This window comes from Phymastichus coffea, unplaced genomic scaffold (genome assembly GCF_024137745.1).
Source record: "Phymastichus coffea isolate CEN01 unplaced genomic scaffold, Cenicafe_Pcof_1.1 PCOF00085, whole genome shotgun sequence".
NCBI classification, from domain to species: domain Eukaryota; kingdom Metazoa; phylum Arthropoda; class Insecta; order Hymenoptera; family Eulophidae; genus Phymastichus; species Phymastichus coffea.
Window position 1 is genome coordinate 680,482 of NW_026706896.1, and position 17,872 is coordinate 698,353.

Consider the following 17,872-nt stretch of genomic DNA (forward strand, 5'->3'; position numbering starts at 1 on the left):
CATCCTTGTTTGGAGAAGATGCGAGAGAAAAAAGCAGCACATGGTCCTCGCGAGCGACGCACAGAGAAAGCGACAGACAACTGCGACTTCGGACATGAAACACCGAACGTATAAAGTGTACGTACAGGTGCCACCACCACCATCACCACCACCATGGGACCACCTCTGTTCGGTTGGTTTCTCTCTCTCTCTCTCCCTCGCTCTCTCGACGCGCCGCGAGTGTGCATTTGGCAATGGGTTTCTTATCTTCTACTCATGTTTGTACTGACTGGGTTTGAAGAGGTTGATAATACCACAGGAGCTTCTTAAGTTTGAAATGATTTTGTAACTTCCTCAAAAAAAAGAAGAAATAATTCCTGTTCCAAATGCGATTGGTATTTGCCTTTTGTTGAGTCGTAGAAAGTGTTTTATTTGTGATACGCTTAGACGTAGCAGATAATTTTTATTCCTAAGTAGGGGGATTGTGGTGTGTAGTCAGTTTTTTTATGAAAAAAATTAGTTCTTGCTATTTACATAATTACAGATTATTATTAAGATTGTTTAAATGTAAAAAATTTCATTCTACTACAAATACACTTCGCCGATGAGTCATTACAATAAATTGTACACGTGCGATTCTCGGATGATAAAAAATTCTTGCTGTTATAGCTAATGCATTTTACTTGCATTCATTCATAAGTACGATCAATCAATACTACTAATTGAAAATTATTATTTTTGCTATTATATCAAACGTTTGAATACGTACGTCGCCTTACTTTCACGACACTCGGCGTCAATGAAAAAACAGTATCCTGCAAAGACAAGAAATTTCATTAAAAATGTATTCTCGTAGGTAGCAGTTAGTTTGTTTTTTCAATTACACGTTTGATGACTTGATCGTCATTAAAAAATATGTCACACGAAGGCAAAATATAGAAATTACATTTGATCAACGGTTTCAAAGTAGTCGCAAGGTCAGAGTACAGCATAAAGCAAGCATTAGACTTTCTCACTCTAGTATACGAAATCCTTTTCCAATGCGCTCCCCGCACGGTTATTTCTCTTTGCCACACGCACGACGCATCCTTGAGCTCTCTCACAGAACTTATTTGCTTGTATGTTATTACACTTTTTGACTGCGAAAGCGCGAGCAATTTTCTCTTCATGTGGCATTTGCTCCTGTTCGGCACGTATACACGACCGATTCCAGTTTTTCGATGGAAACTTGTCGAGTGTATGAGCCAATCTTGTACGACACGCCTACTTCATAATGCTCACTTCAACGTTGCTTTTTTGAGAATTCTTTAATGAACATTCAATGGGTTTCAAATGATTTTAGTTTCAAGGTTCGCATTTGAGCTTTCAACATTTTTCTTATTCTTTGCATAAAAATTATGAAATTATAGTCGATGCTTCTATTCAAAACATTCTTTTAGTTGATCTGTTCTAACGTTTAATTTTTGTGTACAAGTCTTAGAAATCTGAGCGGATAGATTAATTAATAAAACAATATTTTTTAATATTGATCAAAAATTTGTCGATGTATCCACAAAAGCCTTTCAAGATCTTTTAGAATACTCTGTAGCTTGAAAATTAATCATGTTATAACTGTTGAAAATAATATAACTATATAAATATTTGATTAAAGTTTTCCTATTGCGATCATCAAAAAACAAATGAGTACATATATTTAAGATAGAATTCTTGATATTAAAGTGTCGTTACGCTAAAAGAACTTTTTTATGTTTTAGGTCAGTAAATAAACACCCTTCTTGTATGATGAAGTATACACCTATCGTAAGTGTGACATTTCATTTTTATTTATTGATATATTTATTTATTTATATTGGAATTACTAATCACCAATCAATCGTCACTTGAATATTAATGTGGGGTTACCGACAAGTAGGAATTACAAATTATCGTATTCACGAATACAAAGTAAACGTTTAAGAGCATCTACATAATGTATGCAAACACTGTCTCATCAAAGTAATTAAAATAGAATTAGATAGTTGAAATTTTCAAGGCATGGAAAAACGATCAAGATATCTTGGTTTCACTTTCTTCCAATTTCTCATGTAGTATGTTTCAGTGAAATTTCTGAGCTCGATGCAACTTTATCTATGTATACATATATAATGGAGTTTGAGCTTCATTAAACTTCGAAGTTCATTACTCATCCATAATCACAGTCTTACATACTCTAACGAGGCCGTCAACTCGCATTTTAATCAACGTTATGAGTTTTTTATGTCAAACTTTCTTTTGTAAAATCTGCTGAAATTTAGGATTGACAACTGCGATAATCAAGCGAATTTTGCAATGAAAAAGTATAGGGCCTGTAAAAGTCGCTAATGAAGCGAGGCAACGTAGTTTAACGATCCTGTATCATTCTCTTTCCCATGACGAATCGAAATATGTAGTTGAGAAACCTTCATACTGATTAATCAATACAATAATTAGAAGTAAGTCGCTCCATAAAACACACTTTATCCTTTCAAAAGCGTATGAGCTAAGTGAGCACTAGACTGGAATAAGAAAGTCAATCGGCATTATAGCGGAGAGTGAAAAGTGTATAGAGTAACGCTGTTGGCGATCGCAACCGATTCAGTGAAAATTCGATTGCACACCAGTGTTTTTAGCAAAAGTGAAGAAAGAGCATTAGATAGTTTACATCTCACAATTATTAACATGGATCAGCCTTCATATACGTATACTATTGTTCCCACTTTTCCTTTCTCCCGCGCGCGCTCTCATGGAAATGCATTAACGCGCGCATGAAAGCGCTAAATGGATCGTGTGCGTGAGCAACGAGATGCGTGTGCGCCGCAGACCTTGCGAAACCTCTCGATTTAGTGCATTTATGTTTTCGCGCTGTCAGCGCTGGCTTTTTTTCTCCCCTTTATCGACCATACGTGAAGTTCAGTCTTGAATTTTTTTTTGACGCATCCTCGCGCAACTGAGTTTTCTTTGCTTTGAATCACAGTTGCAATAAACTTCGACGGTATTCGTCTTTCTTTATAATGTTTCGAGCAATTAAGGTTTCGCTTAAGAATAAAATTTGAATGGGACTTGGCAGCTGTGGTTTTTAATAACTTCCGCGTGATGTATCGTGAACGTAAATGCCAGAAACTGGAAAGTACAACATATTAGCGGCACAAATAGCAATTGCAAGTGTCATGGTTACGTATGCACGTACGAGAAATTGCAGAGTCGTGGTGGTGAAGAGGACACTATTCCAGAGCAAAAATTTTTTATCTGTTGTTTGTTCCCCTTCAATGCTTTCATTTCGAAAGTGTTTTGCGCATAATATTGCGATTCTTGCGCGATTCTTATTCTAATGGAGTTCGCCGTTAATCATAGCCGATCGTCATCTAGCTAATCATTGACTGTGATTATAATTATCATAGGTGGCATCTGTATTGAGGGACGGATCACACGTTGAGTAACTATCGAGAACTTGGTGTCAAGGAACGAATGTTACACCATTACTCATCTTCTATACGATTAAAGATTTTTTTATAATGATGATGGAGAAATTAGGTTGGTAGCTTTTTCTTTTTATCGTTTGATTTCTTACGTTAAAGGATAAAAAAAATTTTTGGAGGATATTTGGTAAAATCTATTGTGGTTTGCATGAATTTATGGGTTAATATAGAGGCAATTGGAATATTTTTTAAAAAATAACCAGCTTTAAAGTTATTAGATGTTTAAAATAAATATTTATTTAAACGATAATATTGCATGAATTATCTATTAACTAAAAATTTCAGTGTCATCTTTGAGATTAGTCGAAACTTTTCATTTTTCACCGCGAGAAAAATATAATATTAGCACCGCTGATGACGTTTTCACAGAAACAAGCAAGTATACTGCCTGAACTTTAATTCATCATACACAAAGTTCAAAATCCAAATTATTTTCAACGATTGATCATGTCAAACGGGTTTTTTCCGGAAAATTGCAGAGGCATAATTTTCCAAAATAAGCCCTTAACTAAATCTCGTTTGATATCATCAATGCTCAATCGTAAAATATCATTCAAATTTTAAACTTTGCGGATCACGAATTAATGTTCGGGCAGAGTATGTCCTGTCAGTTTCTGAAAAGTATAACTTTTACCTCTTGATAATATTCACCCAGCTAAAATGTATTCTTTTACCGTACATCGATAATGTTGATAAGTTTTCCTATCGACGTTCGTTCACAAATGTATGACTGTCCACTAGCTCACCGGGAAGTCGGGTTGCATATATTCCGGCAAGCGGAATTATCGTGCTCTGCGTTTCCTTTAAAGAACTGGTGAACGTTATAGGTCAATTATTTACAACACAAATACATTTCTCTTATTATGTTTCTTCTCGTGATAATAAAGGCTTTTTTGTGTGAAGTAAATTATAACTTAAAATTTTAATATAAAAAAAAGAAAATGTGGCCCGTTTTTCGAATTCATGTCTACTAATAGGAAATTTGTTTTTACAGAATTAATTTTCAAAGATTTCCGTCAAGTCGTAACTTTCCTGCTTTTATCAGCCGCCTACAGCGCACAGTAGATTTATTTTCTCGATCGTTTGTCTTTGCTAGCATAGTTTATCCATCGTTCTATCTCAGTTGGTTAGGCGTGGTTAGACATAACAAGGTTCCTTCCAAGTTTGTATGCCGCTTACTTTTACTGCTCGCAAGAAAAAGACAAGCCTCGACATATCCTAAGTCATAGTCGCACTTTGCACAATGGGTGCGCACCAATTTATGTTCATGAGAACTTTTTGCCCGTTAGCTATTGATAAATAGCTATTGCATGTTAATGCCAAAAAATACACCGTGGATATTCTAATTAGCGTTTATGCAATACTGCTGTAAATGTTAAAAAGAATAATCGAAGTCAATGAGAAATTCAACGTGGAAAAATTATATTTATTTATGTAGCAACAATATACAGAGCTCTTACAATTGAATAGAGTAAAAATATATAAAATTATATGTTCGTACAAAAATATATTACACTCGTCTGGTATATGTATAATCAATCATCATGTCACAGTAATATCTATTGAGTTAGTCATTATACATTCCAAGTGACTAAATTGAATGAAATCTTACAAAAATATATAAAAAATATGTTTCTTTCTCTACCGAATATTCTACAAATTATGCTATTCAATTTGATTACTTTATGAAATGGTATTTTGTTACCAGTTATCGTACAAATTGCAACACAATTTATGTAGGAAGTTTGCCCAAACCAATCCAATCTTCCTTGATCATGTCCGCACCCTTTTCTCCGATCATGATAGTCGGCGCATTGGTATTTCCGCGAACCACGACCGGCATTATCGATGCATCGATTACTCTCAGTCCTTTTACTCCGTAAACTTTTAACCTCGGATCAACAACAGCTTCCAGGTCGCTTTGTGGACCCATTTTACAAGTACCTACTGGATGGAATAATGTGTCCGTGTATTCCATTATAACACATCCCCAATAGTCTTGACTATTAAATTTGTGTTGTTGACAAGAAGGCAACGGTACTTCTAACATACGGAATCCATGATCTTGAAAGGCTCTGGTTTGAAAGAGATCTTGTGCTATTCTGATTGCTGCTATCATAGCTTCTAAATCGGGGAATGCTTCGAAATAATTAGGGTTTATAATGGGAGGACCCCAGACTGGATCGGTTCGATTCAATCTGACGAATCCTCGACTTCTAGGATTCAATAAAACCGGCCTCATGTTAAAGCCATCGTAATACACCAACGGCATAACAGCGGTTTCCATAGATTCACTTGGATCACTGACAAAGTCTTGGACACTTATACCATCAAAAGCAAATTGAATGTCCGGTCGATCATAACTTTGTTCGAATGGCGTTTGAATGAAAGAGCTGCAAGCCAACGGACCCATCTGAGCTAGTTGGCCCGTTTGAGTATCTAACCATTGAAATGCATCCTGCTTTATTTGCTCGACTGGCTGGGTCGTCGCTGTGGCATTGGTTAGCACAGTCACAAAACCATTAGTCGTCACGTGGTCGTGTAAATTTTGACCGACAGACAAGTCCATGATAACATTGATACCGTGCTCTTGCAGCATCTTAGCCGGTCCTATTCCCGACAGCTGGAGTATCTTGGGTGAATTAATGGCTCCTCCACTGACAATCACCTCTTTACGTGCTTTTACGACTTTCGTAAAACCAGTTCGTGCACTGTAATATTCGACACCCTGGGCAACTTTCGTTTTCGGATCAATAATAATCCGCGTCACGTGGGCTTCGGTTTCTATTACGAGATTCGGTCGTTTGTTGCGAATAGGTCGAACGAAAGCTCCGTTAGTGCTTTGACGTGCGCCGTCTATCTGAGTGAATTGAATGTGAGTCACGCCAATCTGTCGAGCTGCATTGGCGTCTAGAAGACTGTAGCCTATCTCTTGCCAACCTTTCAATAGGATCTTGGCGTTCTGATCGACGTAGTCGAACCACTCGACTGTTTGGTAACCGCCGGTACTGTGGTAATACGGATTCTTTTCTACTACCTGTAGAACATACGTAAGCAATTAGCTTGGATATCATTGAATCACTAGTCGAAGATTAAATAACATACCTCGTGATCTTTATTGTCTTCGGATTTTTTGAAGTACGGTAATACTTCTTCGTAGCTCCAACCGTTGTTACCCATTTTCGCCCATTCGTCGTAATCTTGTTTGTTGCCTCGTATGTACATCATATAATTCAGCACACTAGATCCACCCATAACCTGTCAAATTGAACAACATTTCAATGAAAGTTTTATTAAAAACTCTTTTGGATTACCCACTTTGCCGCGAGCCCAGCCGCATGTCCCGTCTCTTCTCGACCGACAACCTTTTTTCATCTGCGAGGTCCGATATTGCCAGTCTATATTGCTACCTCGTAAAGCTGGCGCAAAAGCAGGTACGTCGGCAACTAGTGGCTCTTCGATTCCGGCTTCCAATAGTAGTACCTTAAGCGTTGTAAAAAGAGAACGACCATTCATTTATTTCACTGCTAATTTTAAAACGCTCACGTAATATTTTTGATTTTTATAAAAATCAACACTGAACAATAAATGTGGAATACAAATTTTTAAATAACATTGAATCTATTGAACTTTTTCAATCGAGAAAATAACAGTTTTCGTATTTTTACAGTTAAATCACATAGTGCATGGCAACCGGATGATTTATATGATTTTCAGCAGTATGATTACTTCCTTTCACTTTTGATAAACGCAAATAGAGTCCTGTATCTAAATTGTAGGACAATCAGAGCAGAATTAAATTAAATCAGGGATTACGCAAATTTTCATTGAACTTCTATAATTAAAAGTCAATTACAGTATATTATTGTCTGTATTCAATTTGTATATTTAGTCATTAAAAGGAATAACGACCAATTTAATTATATTCCACGGTTAAGACTGTTATTTACAGTATCGCAATACATCAACAAGTGTTTTCCATCCTTGAACCTCACTAGCAAACTCACTCTTTAATGTCATTTTTTTTCTTGCACACACTGAATAAAGCATTATTTTTAAGTGCGGCATTCTTCCTATTTCGCATACGTATTCCATAACTCGGCTAATCCATTCGTGCACGAACGATCTACAGTGCCTGGAATTCCAAATGACTCAGTGCGCATGTCTGATATCGTTCGCTGTATTGTGAAAGTCGTAAATAACGTTCGCATGCACAAAACGGGGAGAACGGGCACGTCCCTATAGTGTCTGCAGAAAGGAAATCGGCTTTTTTAATCGCGCAAAAGTTTCGTGTATTTCATTGATTCCGTGACGCTTCTTTCGTGCATGATAAAACTGCGGAAGTGTGTGTGAGAGAGAAAGAAAAGCACGATAATCGCCGATGCGTTTTACGCAACCGCTGCCTCGATAACGATTCCTGATTATAGTTGTTTTCGCGCCCAGTCGAGCACATTGACTCGTGCGCCTGAGAATATAAAACCGTTGTTGGCAGGATTACGATTTTTTTTTTAACTTAGTTTGCAAGAAGTGCAAAGAAAATGAGTATAATTGATAGCAATACCACGAGCTTTTACAGTAACTGTATGTTTTTTTGTATAAATTTTACGTTTGACTTTCCTATTTGTCTAAGATAAACACGAGAATCTACTTAGATGTGGGCGTTTCCTAGTTCAGTTATGAGTTTAAAGTCTAGCGTGTTATAGCTTATGAATACCATTTAAAAGTGAATCGAGAAAATTATTGCATGCGAAGTGCAATAATTGCAATGCTCATTTGCAAAAATAAACGAAGCAGAAAGAATGCATGCTCTTTTTTATACAAATGCGCCCATTGTATGAATGATTTACGTCACTTAGATAGATAGTAAAATGATATTCAAACTTGTTTTACTTGGTAAGCAATTCTTGATTTTTTTTTATATATCCTTCCTGTTTTACTTAATTTGTCATTGCAAAATTTAGCATTGCTCATTTCTCTAGAGATAAGTAATCGTAAAAAAGTGCATAAATACCTTCCATTCGGAAATCTCGCTGAGTCGGTTAGCAACGACACAGCCAGCCGAGCCAGCACCCACCACAATGAAGTCGTACTCCTTCGTTAAAAAACCAGTAAGTTCGGGGAAAACAGCCCTGGCAGGTGGTATATAATTATGGTCTTCCAGGTAGTTATATCCTGGCAATGGGTTCGTCACAGTGAGGTCATAGCTTGGATGATTTTGATTAATGTCGTAAGGCGTTTGAATACGACGAATCGGCATTCCGTAATAGTATTCGAGATTGCTGCTCGACGCCGTGGTATATTGAAAATAATTGGTAGGAAATTTTGGATGGTAGGTTGTAATCGGAGGATATTGATATAAGATGTTAGGTGTAGTTGAACGTTTGAAGATTGTAGACGGTGAAGTCGAATATGAAATATATTGTGGCGGACCGATAAAGCGATCTCGTAACTTCGGTTTCGTGCGTTTCCCGAAATCCAAGTTATAACGGAGAAGCGGGTTATAGTCGAAGTAAGACGACAATGGCAGTGCTCGAGGTGCCTGCGAAAGACAAAATATTGTTCAGAAATCGTTTTGTTTTTGCCGTGTAATAATAAAATCGAACGTACCTGCGATTTTGCCTCGAGACTGCTATAATCTTCATAAAACGCCAGACTTCCGTAGTCAGTGCGAGACTTGAAATTTCCGTTATGAATGTTTAAATCATTGTAGATCTCCGCTGAATTGACAATTGTTCCTTTTGTGGTATAATCGGGCAAAAACTCATTGATGAGCTTTGATTTGGTCGAGCCGTAAACACTATCTTTCGAGTAACCAAAATAAGTCACAAGGAAACTCATAAACGTCAGTGCATTCGGTTGACATGTTGATACTTGGGTATGCGCAGTGCAAAGTTCGGTCAAGTTTGGTGGCACCCACGACATTGTTACTATCCTTGATGTATTTTGGTGAAACAATCTTTCTTCGACACGGTATCAATTAGTTATAGAAATTCCTAATCACAGTAATGTTAAATTATTAGAAAAAATGTTGCTTCTAGTAACTGATTATATTATATGCTATTCGCATGCTAAAATCAAGCTATAGTTTGAACCCGGAAATCGTTTCATTTAAGACTCTTTTCATAGAATATTATTACGACAGTATAGTAGAAAAAACGCGCTTTAGTATCCAGAGAAATTGAAAGTTTATTTTTAGGAACAAAATTATCCGAAACAGTCGGTCGTAAAAAACTTTTTTACAAGATCAATGAGCAAATCTAACAAATTCTTGAAAGTATTGGTCAAGTATTTTAAATGACAATCACCTCATTGTTTTGCGCGACTTGACAGATTGTATATAAAAATGAATACTCATTTTTATAATCTGTCAATTTTTGAGGTTGTCTTACTTTCGTTAACGACCATTTAATTTTCAAATATTAATATTTATAATAACTGGCTACATTTCTTTGTGAAACATTTTTTCCATTGTATAATTGCTCTAATTCAAATCGTACAAAATTTCTTAGGACTGCAGGAGAATTCGGTATATAGCGCGTTTTCTTTCTTACCAATTTTCAAAGTGGTTATGAAAAACAAGCAATACACACTGTTTTGAATTTGAATTAACTGAATCACCTTCACTTTTTTAATCGAGTTAAGTCATCACCGTGTCTTTGAATTGATTAATGTATACATCACAACACAAAGTCAACACGGTGGCGCTCCGCCGAGCCGAACTCGCGAAAGTCTCGTTTACGAATGGTTTCCCCCCTGAGGTGATTGTTGTAAAGGGAGTAGTGATAGCGCGAAAAAGTTATAGCCGCATGTTACTCGCCTCGCGCGCGGGTGGGAAACACGAATTTCACTCTCGTTCCTTCTTAGAAATTTAGCGTGACCAAGGTTACTATTTTTCCGCACCTGCATACTCATTCTGTTTTGTCTAGGGAACGGTAAATAGCACTTTTTCAACCTTATGTGGAAATTTCGTAAGTGGACAATTACCATGCTTCATATTGAAAGTGATTTTTTCTTGTTAAAAAGGAATTTGAATGTTCCGCTGCATGAAAATACTTTACTTGACCGTATCTTTGGATTGAATTACAATTGTTTAGTTACAATTTATCTTAAATTAATTCATAAACGAAGTAGGTCACAATTACTTACAGGACTTTATTAGATACAATCTGGCAATTTATTATTCTATACATTTAAAAAAATTGAATTCTATGTCAAATAATCCTATCGATACTTTGGCTCTGATGACTTCTCAAATCTTGTTTATTCAAGTACAAAAAATATATAAATTTGACGTTCTTGGCTCATACCATCATTAATTATTTTTACTATATTTTAAAATTATAGCTGTCCACCTACAGTAGTTTCGAATGACACTAGTTTATATGTTGTTAACGATTCTGCAGTTAATGTGAGAACAGGTTTGAAAGTAAACTTGCACGGATATCATACATTTTGCTATCAATTTCGAAAAGTGCATTGATACGTAATCATATCAGCATAAGAAAGTATGAGGAAGTCACATTGAAATTCATAAATTCATAGGAAATAAATGGCAAAGTAATACTCAATTATTATTAATGATTTAAAACTTGACAACCACCATATTTTTATAGCGATAATGATAACAGTGATCGCCAAAATAAGAGTAAACAAAGCATTATTTCAAACGACAATTTTTTGTTATGCCGACTACTGTACTTCTTGTACTTCTTGCTTATTAAAACCGTTATAGACGACTTGTTTGATTAATCAGTATTTCTAAGACAAAACGAACATTCCGGATGCTACACTACGACGATCATAGCATATTTACGACGCTTTCTATCAATCGATTTTACATAAACGCAGGAAATTGGACCACACAATAGATTTCCCTTAGTAATATATGTTAATTAACATTTTCTCGGTTCCATTTGACTACACAAGATCTCGCAATATTACATCAGTTCTGCCAGTCTTTCGTGATAGATAGACATGTGAAGAAAGCCAATAATAAGAACTTGAAATAACAAGGTCAATTTTTAAATAAGAATTTAACGAACCAAAGTTGAATGTCAATTGAAAGCATTTCTTAGTTCGGTACCTATCTGCTTCGCTCATCTATTTTACGACTTTACCATTTTCACTTTTCGCGCAGCTGTTGCTCTCTTGTCAAATGAAAATTAGGTCATTGTAAAAATAGATATTTCTAGAAACTTGTTAAGTTACTTATAATTGGTTTATGGTCGAATTCCTGCAGAAATTAATACTCATCAATGTTTTTCTCATTCGACTGTCGATCGCCATAAACAATAGAATATTATAAAAGTACGGCTTCCTCGCATAAACGTAATTGGACACTTTTACTCGAATTCTAATTCAAAAGCGCTATCTCAAACAACTTCTAGATAATACTTCGAGAGTCATCGAGAAGAAAATAAGCACGTGCATGTCTACAAGCTGACGTTCAATATTGCCCTTTTCCTCGAATGTAACTCTCATAATGTTACGTATGTCCACCACAAAAATACAAGACAAAGACCGATTGTTTTATATTTTCGAGTGATACAATCGCTCACTAGCCATGTTGTTGTTTCCTTATCACCGCTTACTATTACAATTGCGTTTGCTTAACACGTAGCTACTTAGTTAAGCACAAAAAAAATCATAATTCAAGACAAACTCGTAAATATGAATATCATGATTTGCACAACAGGAGAAGCTTAGCTAAAAACTGATCTATTTTAAGTTAGTGCTACTTGACTTTCAAATTTTACGAGATTGTGGATACTAGAAAATTTTCAAATTTTTACATCACGAATCCCGATCGCGACTTTACTTTGCTTCACAGAGAGAATGGCACACGATATATGCACAATCTCTTTGGAGGTGCTTTATTTACGACTCTCATTAAATATTCCCGTTTAGAGTAAACTGTAACATATGAAATAAGATTTACATTTGTCAGCTGTAAGGTTACAAATTGTTTATTGAATTTTTTGTTAATAGAGTACAATTGGTTAATAACTAAATTTCAAGAGTAATACTTTTACATATAGCTTTTACATTTATATAATAGTATTTACCAGCTTACTAAAGTTAATTAACAATGTTTTTAATAACATGTACTTTGATGTTACGTTCGTACATAAACACGTACACGTAATAATTATTAATATTAATATTCAGTATAGCCAACATACCGTAACATATAATTATCGCAATAATAGCGAAGATTTCAATTTTTGTTATCAGTAATACGAAAGCATATCTTTAGGAGTGCAAAGAGTTGTTGCATAAAAAACAGTCGGACTGAAAAAATATTAAACTTATTGAAAAGAAATGAGTCATAGTTCGTCTTTAGCGAGCCACTCTTGTTTAATCATATCAGCTCCTTTTTCCGCTATCATCAAAGTTGGGGCATGCGTATTTCCACTTGGTATTTTCGGCATGATAGACGCATCGATGACTCTCAATCCTCGAATATTATGCACTTTCAATGTTGGATCAACTACCGAATCTTTACTGCCTGCTGGTCCCATTTTGCAAGTACCCACTGGATGATAAACTGTTCCACTGGTATGTCTTAAATTACATTCCCAATAATTCTTGGAATCTATGGGATATTGAGTACATCCTGATATGTTCATCGGACGAAGTTGAGCTCCGAGCTTTCTGAATGTTTGTGTGTTCACAAAACTTTTGACAATGTTGACTGCTTCTAGCATTTGCTCTACATCTTGTCGGGCATCAAAATAATTAGCGTGTATTTCGATTTGATCTTCTGGATTAGTACTTTTTAGTTTTAACTCTCCATAACTTTGCGGATTCAACAATGTTGGACAAGCAAAGAATATTTCACCTTGTTTAATGAGATCCCGCATAACTTCTTTCATTTCTTCTGAGAAGTGAAAAGCATTAAATAAAGCATCTATTTTAAAGACTTGATTTTTAGGCACCTGAGTATGATGAAACTGTATGTTGGGATACTTTCCATTGGAATCTCTAGTATTGAAATATCCAAGAAAATCAACTCCACCAGCTGATGCAAACTCTCCTCTACGAGATATTAGATACTCGTAAGCCCAATCGTACATAAAAGTGGGCGTTACTTTTTGAGCAGTAATATTGTTGTAGGTAACGTGTATTCCCAGCCAGATTATATGATCTTGTAGATTTTTACCTACTGGAAGATCAGCTAAAACTTTGATTTTGTGGTTTTTTAAGTGTTCCTTTGGTCCAATTCCGGAGAGCATGAGAATCTGCGGAGAAGCAATGGTTCCAGCTGATACTATTACTTCCTTCGAAGCTTTCAATTCTACATTTTGTCCATTTTTCAATGTGACTTTGACTCCGATAGCTTTGTTATTTACAATAACTATCGAGTCTACTCTCGTTGACTTCATGACATAAAGATTGCTTCTATCTTTAGCAGGAGATAGATATCCTTTGGCAACGCTTTGGCGAACGCCATTGTCGACGGTCCCGTAAGCTAAGCCATATCCAATGTATTGCTCACCATTTAGCATGTCCATTAGTGGAATATTCAATTCGTTGACGACATCCATAAGAATATCATGCAGACCACTTTCCGAGTAATTATAAGTTCTAAGGGTTATCGGGCCACCGGTACCAAATAATCTAGTGCCATGTTTCGCCACAATATCAGGATGATAGTTTTCGGATTTCTTGAAGTAAGGTAACAACTCCTCGAAACTCCATCCATCATTACCCATCTTTGCCCAATTATCATAGTCTCGATCGTTACCGCGAACATGTAACATCGCATTGATTACCGAGCTACCACCTAAAACTTTTCCTTTGGCCCATATGCACTGTTTATTTTTCATGCCCAAACAGTATCTTTTATCTGGTTTGACTTTATATGAATAATCCTCTTTGGTGCCTTGTAACAATAACAGTAAAGCTGGAATGTCACTTAATGGTGAAGGATCGACGCCTCTTTCGATCAATAATACACGCCATCGGAGTTGTTCTGATAAACGAGCTGCTACTGTCGAACCTGCGGTTCCACTTCCAACTACAATGAAGTCAAAATCCAAGTTGTTCTTTAGTATTTCATCGGTTCGATCGGGTGGGTAAACTTGATCACTTTTCAAGGCACATTGAGCCGTCAGAAGTGTATGGATGAGTTGAGTGAAGATTATGGCAGACGGACCTGCTGAAGCTGCGGCACAAGTTTCCGCTAAGCACGTAGCCATGGTCTGGAAAATAAAAATTTTTTTAATTAAATTAAGTAAAAACAATGGACAAATATGAACAATATTGTTTTTATAAATTGAAAATATGTACGAATTGCAAACTAAAGAAAAAGTTTGCTTGAGATGAATTTTGAGTTGTTCTTTTTATTAAATACTTAAGTAAAATTGTGATGTTTTCTGTAGCTTTGGGAGCTTATACTTCGATTTGAAGCCAGTCCTAAAACTTCCAAAAATGCTGAAATGCTTGGATACTTATTTATAGCTGCTCGAGTTTGTTCGTTGCCTAGCTATCTCGGCCTTCCTTGCTGTTACTATCCCGGGGGCTAACACGAGAGTAACATCGGTGGTGCGCGCTAGATCTCTTAAAGGTTTACATAACAGCTTCCCTTTTCGAAGTTTCAAAAAATTTCTTGGAACCAAGCGAGAGGTTTTCTTTGGTGGAGAGCGCTTGATTTTCTGGAGACGATCTGAGTCAATGTGAAAGTAAGCGATCCTTAAAAATTAGATTAAATGAACACAAAAAAAGCATTGACTCAGATACAGTAGTAGCTACACATAGAAGAACTCTCTCACACGAATTTGACTGGGACAAAGCTAAGATATTGGATTATGAAAAGAATTATAAGAAACGCAGAGTATCCGAAATGTTGCACATTGGCTTACATAAAAACACTATAAATAGAAAAGAGAATAAACAATATCTTAGTCATATTTATAAGCCTTTATGAAGATCGATGAGGAAGGGATGATAGATGAAGAATATATATATATGTGTGTGTGTTGAAATACTTGATTTCTTACTGTATTGTAACGTGACTGGCTACGAGCTATTCGTTTTAGCCTATAATAATTTGACTACGAGAGAAATCAGGTACACACATATACATATAATTATATGCCATTAAAATTACATTAACTTTATTGTTAATAATTTGCTGTTTTTCTGTTAATAAAGCCTGAAGAGGTCAGCAAATGTGTTGACGAAACTTTGCTGAATTTAATTAAAATTAAGTGAATTTCCATCTCTCACTATTTCCCTTCTTTCAATTATTGTTGAAAAATTTTTTAGAAATCAAGTTTGCAGAGTTGCGGTAACACATTTAATCAAATTATTATAATGATAGAGTTTTATAATCTATATAAAAATATACCATTTCAATAGTATAATCATAATTAAATATTGTATATAATATAAATATTCATTAAACATAGATTTTTATTTTGATGGCACACATAAAAATAATTAAATCAAATAAAAAGAAAAATTTCGTAATAATCTTTGAAAAAAATGACTTATAACTATTGAAATATTTTATTTGCCAATAAGCATTATTCAATTTCATCAAGAACTGTACTTCCTATAAAAACTTGATATCACTTTTTCAAGCAATTAAAAATATTTCAATTTTGAAAGGACCAAAATCCCAGATCATCATTGATGAATCAAATAATATGAACAATTGAAATGAAATCATGTTTCAAATTGTTACTAATGTTAGCTCACCTAAACGCTTAAAGTAGCAGAGTTACCACAGATGAAGAACCGGCTCGACGCATTGACGTACGCACGCACGACTAATGCAGTAGAACGGGAATACGAAGCCATTTGTGACGAAGAGACAGCCTTGTCTATTGCGTCGATGCATACAATCGATAAACGGTGGTATTGTGAATAGACTCTTGGACTGTGCCCCCCTTGCTAGTGAACATTTTTGAAATCCTCTGTTTGTCCCGCGCACGACCTTCTTCCTTCAGCTCATATTATAAACGAGCCGTAAAGAAAGATGTCAATCTACTTGAATGTCCGCGGCGTCAATTTCAAACGGCTTGATTTCACAGATCTTGCGATATCGACAACTTCCTACGCATCACTTTTTGAAGCAGTTCAAGATTATTCGTGCTTTCCATTTGATTACAATCTTCGATTATTGATATCAATATAAAAGATCACAATATTCATTTACTTTTAATGTATTCTTTAAGTTACGTCTGTTTATTGAGTTATTCATGAATTTCAAACTGATACAGTATCAGTAAGTACTACGCCAACTGAAAAAAAAATTTGAATAAAGAATATATTAACTACCAAAATGGAAATAAGTAAACAGAATTCTTTATTTTGTTTTTTCTTCTGTGAAATAGTTTGTGTTTACAATCCTATAAAATAATACTTTCTTAGTGCTCGACAGACGCAAAAATGATTCTAAGTAATATGTAACTGTTGTGATTGCTACTGTTAAATTTCTGCACATATCATTTTTTTAACATGTAAAACTACATTTAGATTCTAAGATCTTTAACACTGCGACTTAGAAATATTTATGAGAAATATAAATGCGATGAATTCATTAATAACACATATCACAGTATGGTATAGATATTTCGTGCTCGGTATCGTAAGTTAATAAATTTCATTTTCTTCGGGCAATATGTAATTTTGAAAGCACGGAAAACTATACTTTTATGACGATTGATGCACAAGCTATGTACGTAATACTTTGCAACGTATTCTACAACTTATTCCGTATCTAAATACAAATAAAAATGTGCTATTATGTAATAACACATTTCTTAGTATTATGTATAAGAATCAATCTGAATTATTTGCATTGCACGTTCACTATAACGCTGATCTTCGAACGTAAGCGATCATAAACCAGAACTCTTTTTCTAAACGTCGCCGTGTGCGTTTCTTAGTGTCGTCGGTATTGGCGTTTTTAGAGTTGGCTTATTCTCCCAATGGGCGGTAATCATATCCGCTGCCTTTTCGGCGACCATCACGATGGGCGCCACGGGGTTGGCATTAGGAAGAATTGGAAAAATCGACGCATCCGCCACTCTTAAGTCTGCTACTCCGAGAACTTTTAATTCGGGATCGACGACGCTTTCGCCATCGTTCGCCGGTCCCATACGGCAAGTGCCTGACTGATGGTTCTCCGGACCGGTCTCCGTGCGGATCACGCACTTCCAGTAGGTGTCGGTGCCGAAGCGGAACCTTTGAATTGGCAAATTAACATTTCAAACTTTTTTTATAATGTCCTACCTGACAAATTTCAATTTCGCAGGATTCGGATGGTTGTATGCGAGTTTAACTGATAGTCGCATGCGAATAAAAGAAACACAAGACCATTTGGAAATAAATGAAATGTTTTACTGATATTTGCTTTATGAAGGCCGTAAATATACGTAACGATTACC

At 35.6% G+C, this 17,872-nt stretch overlaps 2 protein-coding genes across 2 annotated transcripts in view; one reads left to right on the plus strand and one right to left on the minus strand.

The window, feature by feature from the left end:
• LOC131668962 (flotillin-2) overlaps positions 1–17,872 on the plus strand; it is an 89,999-nt gene that overhangs the window by 49,063 nt on the left and 23,064 nt on the right. The gene's annotated exons all lie outside the window — the stretch shown is intronic.
• LOC131668960 (glucose dehydrogenase [FAD, quinone]-like) lies at positions 12,424–16,291 on the minus strand. The gene is made up of 2 exons (XM_058943473.1): positions 16,179–16,291; positions 12,424–14,677 (listed from the first exon to the last, which is right to left on the minus strand). Exon 2 carries the CDS (start codon positions 14,672–14,674, stop codon positions 12,800–12,802), a length of 1,875 nt encoding a protein of 624 aa, XP_058799456.1. The 5' UTR covers positions 14,675–14,677; positions 16,179–16,291; the 3' UTR covers positions 12,424–12,799.